Source organism: Syngnathoides biaculeatus, chromosome 19, assembly GCF_019802595.1.
Source record: "Syngnathoides biaculeatus isolate LvHL_M chromosome 19, ASM1980259v1, whole genome shotgun sequence".
NCBI classification, from domain to species: Eukaryota; Metazoa; Chordata; class Actinopteri; order Syngnathiformes; family Syngnathidae; genus Syngnathoides; species Syngnathoides biaculeatus.
Window position 1 is genome coordinate 4,560,549 of NC_084658.1, and position 13,608 is coordinate 4,574,156.

At 46.7% G+C, this 13,608-nt stretch overlaps 1 protein-coding gene across 5 annotated transcripts; it reads left to right on the forward strand.

Moving 5' to 3' along the window:
• The first annotated feature begins 1,180 nt into the window (after positions 1 to 1,180).
• Positions 1,181 to 12,557, forward strand: LOC133492969 (probable G-protein coupled receptor 141). 5 transcript variants are annotated; one of them, XM_061805852.1, is made up of 4 exons: positions 1,181 to 1,672; positions 1,785 to 1,894; positions 10,053 to 10,142; positions 10,851 to 12,557. In XM_061805852.1, exons 3-4 carry the CDS (start codon positions 10,131 to 10,133, stop codon positions 11,781 to 11,783), a joined length of 945 nt encoding a protein of 314 aa, XP_061661836.1. In that variant the 5' UTR covers positions 1,181 to 1,672; positions 1,785 to 1,894; positions 10,053 to 10,130; the 3' UTR covers positions 11,784 to 12,557. The 5 variants fall into 5 exon arrangements, with proteins under 5 accessions (XP_061661836.1, XP_061661837.1, XP_061661835.1 ...); XM_061805853.1 differs by having other exon boundaries at positions 1,181 to 1,407; XM_061805851.1 differs by having other exon boundaries at positions 1,181 to 1,894.
• Positions 12,558 to 13,608: the final 1,051 nt, after the last annotated feature.

Here is a 13,608-nt window from a genome sequence, read left to right on the forward strand (position 1 = left end):
TTTCCGTCACTCTTTTTTTTCTTTTTTTTTTTAATGCCTGCAACATATTCCAGAAAAGTTGCGACAGGGGCTACAGAAAATTAAGAAAGTTGGGGAATGGTAAAAAAAACAAAAAATTGGAACATTCCACAGGTGAATGAACAGGTTAGTGGGAAACAGGTGAGTGTCATTTCTGGGTATAAAAGGAGCATCCCTGAAAGCCTCAGTTCAACACAAGCAAGCACCATTTTGTGAACAGCTGAGTCAATAACATTTTTCATCCTACAATTTGAAGTTATTTATTTCATCATCCAAGGCCTATAAAATAATCAAAATATGCAGAGAATTTCGAGAAATCTGGAGGTTAAGTGGCACAATTGAAAAGCAATATTGAGTGATCGTGACCTACACAAAATATGACAACTGAAGAATGTGAACCAATTACACCTACAAATTACAATTAAATATCTTGTCCTTGTACTTTATTCGGTTGAATGTAGGTTGAAAACAATTTTCAAATCATAGTATTCTTTTTTTTAAATTCACATTTTGTACACTGTCCCAACTCCATTGGAATTGGGCTTTGTAGAAAGAGCATAGTTCATTTATGAAAGAGCAAAACAGGCAGCCTATATTGATGATGGATACATATCATCAAGCTTTGGCTCTGTTATCATGGATATATGAACGAGTTACTGAGTTACTTTGAGTGGCCACAACTGAAGTGAGACCAAACCTGTAAATAATTGTAGAAAACACGCTTTCCTTTTGATTGACCTAAAGTAAAAAAAAGAAAAAGATCATTTAAGTTACACACAATTTAATAATATTATAATATAAAATATTCTGCCTTTACCAATACGTTTGGTGTTCATTGATACTGTCAGAGACGTGACCCTAGTGAGAAGTGAAGTATGTCTTATGCCCATATTTAGTCATGACTACATAATTTCCTCATGTCCTCAGCTCGAGCCAGATGTGTCCTTGAGTGCATCTCTGCACGTAGGCTAACCTTGATGAACTGCAAACTGGACACTTTGTAATAATCCATTGCCAGCTAGAACCGATTGAGACAGAAACCCTTTGTCCAAGTGGAAAGCCCTGAACTCACGCCACAGGTTTAATACCGCCCATAGTCCGCCCTTCTGACAAGATAAAGGATGTGTGCTCTCTCTGTACCTTCGCACTTCTGATCTGCTCTCGACAACCATTAACTGTAACTCATAAGTGCCCGGAATGTTCTGTTAGTAAATTCTTCGAAGAAACTCTTCATCATCTCCAGCCTTTATTTGGATAACCAACATTCTCACTACCTGAAATTAAATGAACATGCGGAGGAAAAAAGCATCGTCCAACAATTGGTGACCCCGACGTGATTTTGGACTGAGGTGTTGGTTGACAGACAGAACATCGGCCGGCCAACAATTGGTAAGTTAAGAGGATATTTATCCTCCAAAAATGATCTTCTGTCTGTTAACTGGGGTTGAGGTCCATGTCACGTTTGAATTTGTGACATTGTGAAGTTAAGTCTCTGGCTGGTTGAACAGTAGGGGTGGTATAGTCCCATGAGTAGAGGTTGAAAAGCCTTAGAGTGTGTGGGCGTACCACTCTCGAACGGGTTTAGACGAGCCCTGTGTTCCGAGGTTGTGCCGACACAAAAAGGTTGTAAATCCCTTGACTGCCAGACACACCAGTAGGTTGAGGGCCAGTCCAAAACTTTCTGGAATCAATCAATTAGCAGAATTAAAGTCTCATGTCCAGAATCTTTCATGTCCCCACCCTGACTCTGTTTTGGATCGAACCAGAGGTCCTGAAGACCCAGAGGAATCTTCCAAAGGTCCCGCTTTTCCTCCTCATCAGCGTGTGACTGGTTCCCAAATCTTGCAGGCACCCATGTTACCCAAAGTTGACCCAGGTACTGGTAACTCTGCTATGTTTTACAAATCTTTCTCTCCCACTGATGTGGGTGTGTTGCTGCAGAAACTTACACTCATGCAATATGGTGGTGCCAATTGGCTTGAAGCAGTGCAGAGAGCAGTTACGGGACTAATGTTAACAGCAGGTGACATCCGTTTTCTCCTTATACAACCATGTCCGCTTTCACAGTTGAATACTCTGATGCAAAATTCAGTTTTTTCTTCTCTCCCCGATCATCAGGATCTTACCCGAGAAAATTATTTGACCTTGTCTACAGTGTTAGATACTTTATTCCCTCTCCCTGAGTGTGTCATTCCAGATTTTGTTGCTCCCAAAGCAGATGAAGAGGCCGCATCTTTTCTTGACCGAGCCCTCAGTGATTACACTCTGAAAACAGGACACGCCCCTACAGCCTCCGCTTTGCATTCGCCAGTGTTCCGAGCAGCCATTTTGAAGGGCGTTCCCAAGTCACAAAACTACAGAAACACAACTTGGCATGTTGCTTTTGCAAACTCTAAAAAGCAGGAAGAAGCCACTCTTGCTCTGATCTCATCTCCCTCTGTCGGTTCCGAAGTGCATGATGTATCAAGCAGGATCATTCATAGGTCGAGGTGCCCCGTGTTGGCCGTAACGTGTGCTTCAATTGTGGACAGCCTGGTCATTGGGCCTGCGAGTGCAGGCAGCGGCCTCAAGCGTCTGGATGGAGCACATGGCTACAATCAAGGAGGTGACAACCAACCCCAAGAGAGTCAAACCAACAGTCATGGACTCCTTTGCATTCTTTTGTGTTTGCACCTAACTGTCCAGCAAATCTTTTGGGCAGAGATCTCATTATCGTCACATGCCCTCTCATCAAATGGACTCATCCTGGAATTTCCGGATGGTAACACCTACTGCTGCTCGGCTTTCTCTGCCTCCGGTGCCACCTCCCATTTCCCGCCTGTTGAACATCGCCCTGTGGCATGCGCCACTGCCGACATCTACTGGGCAAGAGTGGATAATTACTCCAGTGGTTGGCTCAAAGCTGAACAATTTAGGACTCTCTGGTCACCTTGGGTTCGCACCCTCAGATCTTATGATGTGGTAACTGATTGTATGCATTGCACTCTGTACTATGACAGATCAGGGGATGTGATGTATAGTGAGGCATTTCAGGAAATTGAAAACAACATATGGGAATTGAACATGGGTGATTTGTCTGCAGGCAAGCCAGGTGTCGCCTTTTCGGTGTTCCTGACTCCTGAACAACTCAAATGCTACAGGATGGCCGATCCCCTGGATCCTTCTATGCCTCTTTGTCACCCACATGTCTCTTTGATGGTCTCGCCTCAGCACACAGCAAAGGATCTCAGTCTGTTTGTCCTGGCATGCACACAGGCCACTGATTGGGAAGATTCATTTCACTCTCTCTTGCTCTATTCCCCATCGCTTGATGCTTATTGGATTCAGTCTAACACATTTTTACCCAGTTCTGTTTTGGAGCACCAGCTTCTGGATAGGCACCATGGACGTGAAACAACCGACAGCGATTTTGCTGGTCAACGTCATGATTCTCTTCCCACGTCGCTGTTGTCCATGGATCACACTGATGTTGGTCTCTGCAACGTATCACCTGCTGTGTTTCAGATGAAACCAGGACCAATATATGTTCCCCAATACTCTGTAAATGAGGCTGGGATGATTGGCATTTTGGAAACAATTAACGGCTTGCTCAAAGCAGGGGTGTTGTATGAAATTCAAGGCTCTGATTTTAACACCCCCATTTTACCTGTTGAATAGAAGAACACTGGAAAGTTTCCCATGGTCCATGATCTGTGAGCAATTAATGCGGCCGTGTTGACCCTCAGTTTGCCCGCCCCGAACCCGCACTCGGCATTGTCCCAAATTACATCAGCCCACATTCATTTCACTTGCATTGACTTGGCTAATGCTTTGTTTTGCTTCACCCTTTAATGAAGCAATTTTCTTTGGTTTCAATTGGAATAGTGTTTGCTATTCCTACAAGTGCCTGCCTCAAAGCTTTGTCCTTTCACGTGGACTCTTCAATGACTGTCTTCGTCAGTTGCTGTCTCCACTTGAATTGTCTCATGGGGTTCTCCTGATGTAGTATGTGGATGACCTCTTGCTGGTCCAACCATCTGGAACTTCTTGTCTCAAAGCCACTAGGTCTTTGCGTTCTCATTTGTTGGACTGAAGTGTTCCAAGTCCAAACTCTAGATTGCAACTACTCCAGGCATCATGTTCCAAACATTGCTGAATTCACTCACCCACTCTGACGGATGGTCAATGAACAAGGTATGTGTAATCTTTCTAACAGTCCTTTATGGACCACGGAAGCAGATACTTCCTTCATCTGCTTGAAACAGCTCTTGCGATTCCTGATTACAGTCGCATGTTCTATCTTGACGTGTCTGAAAAAATCAGCAGTGTTTCTGATGTTCTTTATCAGAAAGGGGAAGGAGGAAGTCGACAAGTTTGTCTCTCCGCACTGGACTCTACGAGACACGTCTTGACAACCTGAACTTGATTCTTTTCACAGACGGATGTTGCTTCAAAGGCAACGATGGCCTACAATCTGGATTTGCAGTAACCCAACCCACAGAAACAGGGTTTGAAGAAGTGGAAGCAGAAAGAATTTCAGGCTCCCGGTCAGCACAAACAGCAGAAATTTTAGCATTAATGGCAGCTCTCAAGTTGGCAAAAAAAAAAAAAAATCAGTCAGTTAACATTTACACAGATTCGGCGTATGCACACATGACAGTTCATGTTGCATTAAAAGAATGGCAGTGAAACGATTTCCAAACTGCAACCGGTACACCAATTAAACATTAGGACGACATTCTCGAATTGCAAGATGCTTTTAATGCTCCCGACACAGGTAGCAGTCCTTAAATGCAAAGGTCACTCCCGAACTAATGATTTTGTATCAGCAGGAAACGAATCAGCAGATTGAGCAGTAAAAAAGGTTGCGGGGTACCAACCAACACTCCAACTAACTGTAAGTGAGTCTGAATGTGACAATCAACAAGAGGTGACAGTTAAGTTGTGGCAGGAAAAAGCAAGTCCAGAAGGAAAGTGTGTGGAAGTCGAAAGGGGGTAGCAAAGATGAGGATGGCATATGGCGAAAAGAGGGTAAGTGCATTCCATCTCAGACACAATTGAAAAATTTAATTTCTAAAGCCCATGGTACATGCCATGTAGGTGTGGATAAAACACTGAGACAACTCCACGCCTGGTGGCATCCTTTTGTGAGACAAATTGTTAAAGGTGAACTGCAGGGCTGCAGCGTTTGCAGTAGGTATAACAGTATGCCTACAACGAAATCACCATAGAGAGTCCACGATCCAGACGTGGACGCCTCCCAGGTCCGTTTGCAGCGCCGCACCACTGCCAGGGCTGACGGCACCGCGGAGTCTGTGGCCAAGGGGGGAAACAGAGAGGGGGGATAGCCGTGCACAACGTGGAGTGGAGCTATACCTGTTGAAGCGGAGGGCAGAGAGTTGTGGGCGTACTCTACCCATTTGAGGTGCTGGCTCCACGTGCTCTGGTCCCTGGACGCCCAGCATGGAAGCCCGATCTCTAATTCCTGATTTACCCTCTCTGTTTGGACGTTAGACTCCGGATGATGGCCCGAAGTTAGACTGGCCGAAGACCCAATGAGGGTGCAGAATTCCTTCCGGAAGCGGGCGCTGAATTGCGGGCTTTTGTCCGAGACGATGTCCTGGGGGAACCCGTGATAGCGGACGACCTCGTCCAATACCAGCTGGGCTGTCTGCTTGGCTGACGGAATCTCCGGAAGTGGCACGAAGTGAACCATCTTGGAGAATCAGTCCACCACAGACAGCACAACAGTGTTACCCTGAGAGAGCGGCAGGCCGGTGACGAAGTCCAACGCGATGTGTGACCACGGGCGGAAAGGGATGGACAGAGGCCGCAACTCTCCTACCGGTCGTAAACGGGACGACTTATTGGCCGCACATACCGGAGAGGCATTGACGAAGTCCTTCACATCCTTGCTGAGGTTGGGCCACCAGAACCTCTGTTCAACCACTGAACACGTTTTTGCCATACCCGGGTGGCAGACCGTCTTGTTGGTGTGGGCCCAGTTGACGACGTCTCCCCGTAGCGACTGAATGACGAAAAGGCGGTCCGACAGACAATCCGCGGATGGCAGAGTCTCTCCCAGGGCCTCCTTCACCCGCGACTCGACCGCCCAGGTGAAGCCGGATACGAAGCATGCCTCTGGCAGGATAGGAGTGGCCTCTGATTCCGTACGCCCTCCCTCGTGGATCCGTGAGAGTGCGTCCGGCTTGCCGTTCTTGGAGCCTGGGCGGAAGGACAGAGTAAAGTGGAAGCGGGTGAAGAACAGGGCCCACCTGGCCTGGCGGGCGTTCAACCGCTTTGCGGACTTCAGGTACTCGAGGTTCTTGTGGTCAGTGAAGACCACGAACGGCACTTGCAAGCCCTCCAGCTAGTGCCGCCACTCCTCCAACGCAGTCTTGACCGCCAGAATTTCCCGATCTCCCACGTCATAGTTCCTTTCTGCCAGGGTCAGCTTCCTAGACAGGAACGCGCACGGGTGGATCCTTCCATCCTTGGGACTCCTCTGAGACAAGATGGCTCCAATTCCCGAATTAGATGCATCAACCTCCACCCTAAACTGGTTATCTGGGTCCGGAACAATGAGAATGGGTGCGGCGGTGAAACTTAAGCCTGCTGAATGCATCCTGGCAGATCCTGGACCACGCGAAGACTGTGTGTGGCGAGGTGAGCGCATGCAGAGAAGCGGCCACGGAGCTCAAGTTCCTTATGAACTTCCTGTAGAAATTAGCAAATCCTAAGAACCTCTGTACGTCCTTCCTGCTGGCGGGGGTAGGCCACCGCCGCACCACGTCGACCTTCCCGGGGTCCATACATATCTCTCCCTCCGCCAGGACGAAGCCCAGGAAGGACACGGGTGCTCGGTGGAACTCACATTTGTCCATATTTACGAACAGCTGGTGCTGCAACAGACGCCGGAGCACCTCTCTGACCTGTTGGATGTGAGAGGTCAGGTCTGCTGAAAAAATAAGAATGTCATCAAGGTATACAAATACAGTTTTATTCAGAAACTCCCGAAGCACGTAATTAATGAAGTTTTGAAAGACGGCCAGGGCATTGGTCAGTCCAAAGGGCATCACGAGATACTCGTAATGCCCCGTGGGAGTGTTGAAAGCTGTGTTGCATTCGTCGCCCTCCCAAATCTGCACCAGGTGATACGCGCTGCGCAAGTCCAGTTTGGTGAAGATCCGGGCTCCTTGGAGGAGTTCAAAAGCCGTAGTGATCAGGGGCAAGGGGTACCTGTTCTTGATCGTGATGTCATTCAATCCTCGGTAGTCGATGCAGGGTCGCAAAGTGGAATCCTTCTTCTTAATGGAAAAAAAAAACCATGCACCGGCTAGTGAGGACGACGGGTGAATGAGTCTGGTTGCCAGGGACTTCTCTACGTACTCCCTCATTGCCTGGTGCGCCGGTCCTGTCAAAGAGAACAGTTTCCCTCTGGGGGGTGAGGTACCCGGGAGGAGTTGGATAGCACAGTCATAAGGCCGATGCGGCGGCAGAGATTTTGTCTTTAAATCATGGTAGCAAGAGGGCACTGTGGCTAATTCGGAGGCGCTAGTAAGTTCAGCAACTTGAACCCCTCCATCCTCCCCGGCGGCGAGACACTGCTTGTGACAGTCCTCACGACATGCCATTATCCGACCCGTGACCCAGTCAATGTTGGGGTTGTGTCTCTTGAGCCACGGGCTCCCCAGGATTATGTCACTGCTGCTAGAGTTAAATACGTGGAAACTAATGCGCTCCGTGTGCGTGTCCGGAAAGTCCATGCGTAAGGTTTGTGTGCCATGTGTTACCCGACAGAGGAACTTGCCGTTGGCGGCGTAAGCAATACGAGGACGCTGTGTGGGGAAGGTCGCAGCACGCAACGCTTCGACCACCCGAGGATTTATAAGGTTAGCATCTGAACCGGAGTCAATGAACGCGGTTACTAAGCACGAGTGAGAGTCTGTCCCTACGGTGAGGTGCAAAAGCGACCGCCCCGACTTAGCGAGAGTATACCACACACTCACCGTCGTCGAGATCCCCAGGTCGGTGCACTTTGGCCGAGCCCGACAGCGGGCGATTAAGTGTCCAAGACGACCACAATAGAAACAGCGGCCTTCTCGTCGCCGGCGTAAGCGTTCCTCTGCTGAGCTGCCAAGCGCCTCCACTTGCATGGGTTCCGACGTAGAAGGCAACGTGGGCGGCCGGGAAGCGACCGGGCTGCCCCTCTCCGTCTCCTCCTCCATCATGCCGTCCATCTGCCCCTGCACGGTCACGCGCTGATCCACCTTGAGGGCCAGTGGGATGAGGGCGTCCAGCGAAGGCGGAAGATCCACGGCAACGAGGTGGCCACGGATCTGTGGGGAAAGTCCCTGGTAAAAGGCGTCATGGAGGGCCTCCTCGTTCCACCGCCTCTCGGCGGCCCGGATCCGGAATTCAATGGCGTAGTCCGACACGCGGCGACGGCCTTGGTGAATGGTCATGAGAGAGGCCGCCGCCTTGCGTTCTGGAGCCGCGTACTGGAATAATTGGGTGAGCGCGCAGATGAACGTCGTCCATGAACGGCAGATCTCAGAGTTGCGACTCCACTCTGCAGTGGCCCACGCCTCCGCCCTCCCCGTCATGTGGGAAATGACGAAGGCGATTCGGGAGCGGTCCGTGGGGAAAGCGGAAGCCTGCAGTTCAAAATGGAGATCGCACTGCGCCAGGAAGGGCTTAACATTGCCGGAGTCACCTGAGAAACGTTCTGGTCGGGAGAGCGGAGTTATGCCGGCACGGGAGGGCTCTGTAACAGGCGGAACGGGTGGACTCGGAGCGACAAGCAGAGTGACCATCGTCGGTGTAGCAGCCGCGTTAGCTTAGGACGCTAGCCACGGTTCCAGCCGGGCACAGATCTCATGGATACGTTGATTAGTTACCTGGAGAGCCGCCTCCTGCTCGACCAGGCGTCTGCCCTGGACTTGCAGCGAGCGGCGGATGGCCGCAGAGTCGGCTGGGTCCATGTTTTGGCCAGATCGTTCTGTCACGACGAGGCTCGAGGGCGGACCCAAATGCACGACTCCAGAGGCAAGCAGGTAGAGTACAAAAGCCTTTATTCAGTCTGAGGTCTATGATCAGCAAGTCAGTCCGTAAGAGCAGCAGTAGCAGAAGAGGCAGGCTTAGGGGTGAGTCGGAGAACAGGCGAAGGTCGGTACACACAGGTTGTCGATCAGGGATACGAGAGTGCGGGAACGGGACATGAAGCTCAACGATCTGGCGGCGGACTAGTTGTCCCCCGTGTCCTATAAGTACTGGGTGTACTCAGCCCAAGCCAGGGTGCAGGTGTGTGTTACAATTTAACAACTGCTTACTGATTATTGTACTGGACTGTCAAAGTCATCTTGGGACCTCTCTGACTCATTTTGTCTTACTTCCTGAAAAAAAACATTGTTGATTCGAGGTCTGATTTCCTGTAATTGATTTAGAGCAACGGTTTTAGATTCTTTGAGATTAATGTTCACATAAATAATATATTTAAAAAAAAACATATACTATATCATGCATGTATTTATGTATTTTTTGGGTCTGTCAGATCCTGAGCATGTGGCAAAATTAAAAAGTAAAATATAATAATATATATAATATTATATAAATAAATATAAATGTAAAAATAACAAAAATAAAATTTTTGATCATATAGTACAGCACTCTATGGTCTACAATCTACAGTAGCTTACAGTACCGTGATGAAATGGTAACTCAACTATACGTGGCATTGAGGAATTGTATTCATGTGACATTTTGATGGTTGTGAGGAGGAAGCTGTCAGTTCTTGTGGTTAGAATGCTGTTGATGAAATTATATACCGACACTCTCTCTCTCTCTCTCTCCCTCTCTCTCTCTCTCTCTCTCTCTCTCTCTCTCTATCTATCTCTCTCTCTCTCTCTCTCTCTCTCTCTCTCTCTCTTCTCTCTCTCTCTCTCTCTCTCTCTCTCTCTCTCTCTCTCTAAACTCACCCTCACCACCAAAGAGAAAACACTCCTTCATCAGGCTCATAACGCAAAGCACGATAAGTTATTTCCTAATCTTTTCAGGAGGTTCCATAGATTATCACTCTTGTATCCAAGCAGCAAAGGAAAAAACCAAGGAGACCTCATGTGCTTTAACCCCTGATGGAACAAAAGGTACAGTTTTGTTTTTAGTCATATCCTCTGTATAGTACTCATACTTCTGGCCAAAAAAAAATGGCTTATGGGAATGTAAATTAATTAAGTACAGGCAGGATGTTGGTTCGGCGAGATTAAATGAAGTGCATGGTGAATGAGGTGGTGGACCTGGGGATTCACAGCGGTGTGGGGGGAGGGGGTTGAGGAGCATCTAAATGCGCTTTGGCATTTGAAAAAAAATCCTTGAAAGATTGCTGGAACAATCGATGATCAATCATTTTTTTTATTTTATTTTGAACAGGCTGAGAACATTTCTCTGGTTGTTCTGCACTCCTGTTTTGTTGTCAGTGTTGTATTAAGCAAAATGCTCAGAGAAGGACAGCACCACTACTCAGGAAACCCAAATAATGCACTTGAGACAATAAACCAATAGTCAGTCCCACACACTCAACCATTTTTTTTTAAACAAATTATCAAATATGCCATACATTGTTATATTGTAGGTAATCCACTACTATCTATTACTTCATTGCAGAGTACATGGAACCAATTGAAGATATTTCGAAAGAAGTGCTGTATTTTTCACTTATAATAAACACCTCTGCCTTGGCGAGCGTCTGTTTTACTGAACCCTATTCTAGTTATGTGTCTCATAGTTCACTGTTACATTTACAACAGAATCAGATGTTCCTGTTCTCCACTGATTTCCCTTCCATCCCCTCTCAGATGGCCTCAAAACCAACGCTCACCACTCCATCTGTAATCTTAACCCCCACACCGATCACAGTCCCCCAAAATAAAAGCATCGTGCTGCCAGAAGAGTACCACACGCTCCTGATTGTCATCTACACGGTGGTTCTGCTCATCGGAAGCACCAGCCTGAGTGTCACCATCCACATAATGAAGTCCCGGACATCATCCACCACCTCCATCGCTGTTCTCAACCTCATCTTCGCACACTTCCTTTTCCTTCTCACCGTGCCCTTCAGGATCTATTATCACGCAGCTCAGCAGTGGACCCTGAGCTCGGGCTGGTGCAGAGTGGTCAGCAGCATGGTCCACATTCACATGTACATGTCTTTTGGCCTCTATGTTGTCATCATCCTCACACGCCTCCTGGTGTTTTACCACAAGGCTAAGCGGTTAGAGTCTTTACCCAGGATTTACGCTCAAGCTGCTAGTTTTGGGATGTGGATGATTGTGCTTGTCATTGTCACTTGCATAGTACATTTTTCCTACGGGCACTCAAAGGGAGAAAAGAACACCTTACACAGTCATTTTCAATGCTTTAGATTTGGGAAAAACATAGAAGCTGCTGCTAAGGTGATCAACTACATCATTAGTGCATTGTTTATTACAGTAGCGATTGTGCTGACCAGCCTTCAAGCCAGTGTCCTGTGGCTTTTGTACAGGATGCATCACCAGCAGTGCACGTCGCAACAGGACTTTGGAGCTCAACTAAAGAGTTTGTCCTTCGCACTCATCATGGTGGTGTGTTTCATTCCATACCATATATTCCGACTGTATTACTTGGAACACCTTGAACTGCAGAATCTCAATGAGGTGTTTCTGAGCTTGACCACCTTTAATTGTGTGGACATGCTCACCCTCTTGGGAAGGAGGACATGCTCTTTGTGCTTCCCAGGGAAAGCCATTTAATCACCATGTCCCATGACTCTTAGAAATTTGCTGTCTTGTGGAAATTCTTACACCACCTCAGACGTCGTTCATTACTGAGAGATGCATTCCATTTGAGCTTAACACTTGACTTAGAAATACTTTGAAGTTTAACAACGAGAAATTGATGAGTAGGTCTCGACCACCATGTGTGATGACATATGTGACTTCAGCTAAATGAATATATAAAGGATTAACTCTATGGCATGGGTGTTTTGCCTTTGATTTGCTGTAACCGGGGGCTGTACACACACAACAGCATCGCACATTTTAAACAATTTTAACTTGTGAGCAGACCTTCCATTAACAAGAACAAATCTGGCATGGGTGTTCTTATATGTTATAATGTTTGGGTCACTTGAAATAAAAAACCATTACGACAGATTTGAACAGTAACACATTAAGCATTTCTGGTGGAAAGGAACCATGGCAGTTTCTGATGTGCATATTTTCAAGATACTTGGATACTATATGATAGAACAAAATGACCTCAATTATTTAAATTTGTGACAAGGCGGGGTTGTGTAATATGTAGAGGTGGGGGACTCGTTTTATGTTAATTGAGATTCCAATAAAGTGATAGACAATACAGAGACTGCAATTGAGAAAAATACTGCTTCCTATTTAAAAACTGGAACTGTGTTTTTTTTTTTTTTTTTTGCATAGATGTGTACTTACAGTCCAGCTTGAGTGGGTTTTGTTGTTTCTGCGTGCTTCCTGTATTTGATTTGGCATGTCTGCCTGTAATGCAACTAAATGAACAGAACTTAATAAAGTGAAAAACTACAAAGTCCACAAAGTTACTAATGACTCATTGAGATTGTATGACTAGATTCTACTTGTTTTAAATTTGGTAGCAACTCGACTTGACTTGCTTGGTTTATCTTTTCCCGCAAGTAACTTTCTGCTTAAAATACGAATGTTATGACTTGAGACTTATTTGCGACCTCCACATATGTGACTTGTTCCCACCTCTGAAGAGATATACAGTATTAAACAGTTAAGTGTTGTTAGTTTTCAAGGTTGATATTTCATCAAAAGTTGTTAGAAGAAGGGATAGCTCCTCGATCAAACATTGCAGTGTATCTCTACAGTACGTTCAGTGTCAACATGGTTTTGAGTTTCAACACGTTTCCCATGTGGTCACCATGAGCTTGCTTGGTTGCTAGAAGTTATCAAATTTCCTTATCCCAAATGTGGAAGTGGTACATGCATTGAGCCCACTGAGTCTGCTTCATAAACCAGATGTTTGTCTGACCAATGAGAGTCAACATGTGGCACTACAGGGCATAAAAAAAAACAAAAACAAAAATAAAAACCCAACAGTTCACATAGAACGACTTGAGAGACATTTTGTGTAAACACAACCGACTTCTCGTACATTTGTGTGCCAGCTTCTGGTTATTTTATGATTATTTAGTTATTTTGGAAGGGGGCGGGGGTGGTTGGCATAGCGAAGGGCCTTAGTATAATATAAACCATACATCTGCCCAATCATTTTCTGTTCTGCTTATCCTCACGAGGGTCGAGTGTGTGCTGCAGCCTATTCCAGCTATCTTTGTGCCAGAGGCAGGGTACACCATGTACTGGTCGCCAGCCAATCACAGGGTGCATACTATAGAAAACAAACAACCATTCACATTTACTTTTTTACAATTTAGAATCTTCAATCCACCTAACAACAGTGGCATGGTGGCACGGTTTGGAAAGCATTGGCCTCACAGTTCTGAGGACCCGGGTTCAATCCCGGCCCCGCCTGTGTGGAGTTTGCATGTTCTCAACATGCTTGCATGGGTTTCCTCCCACA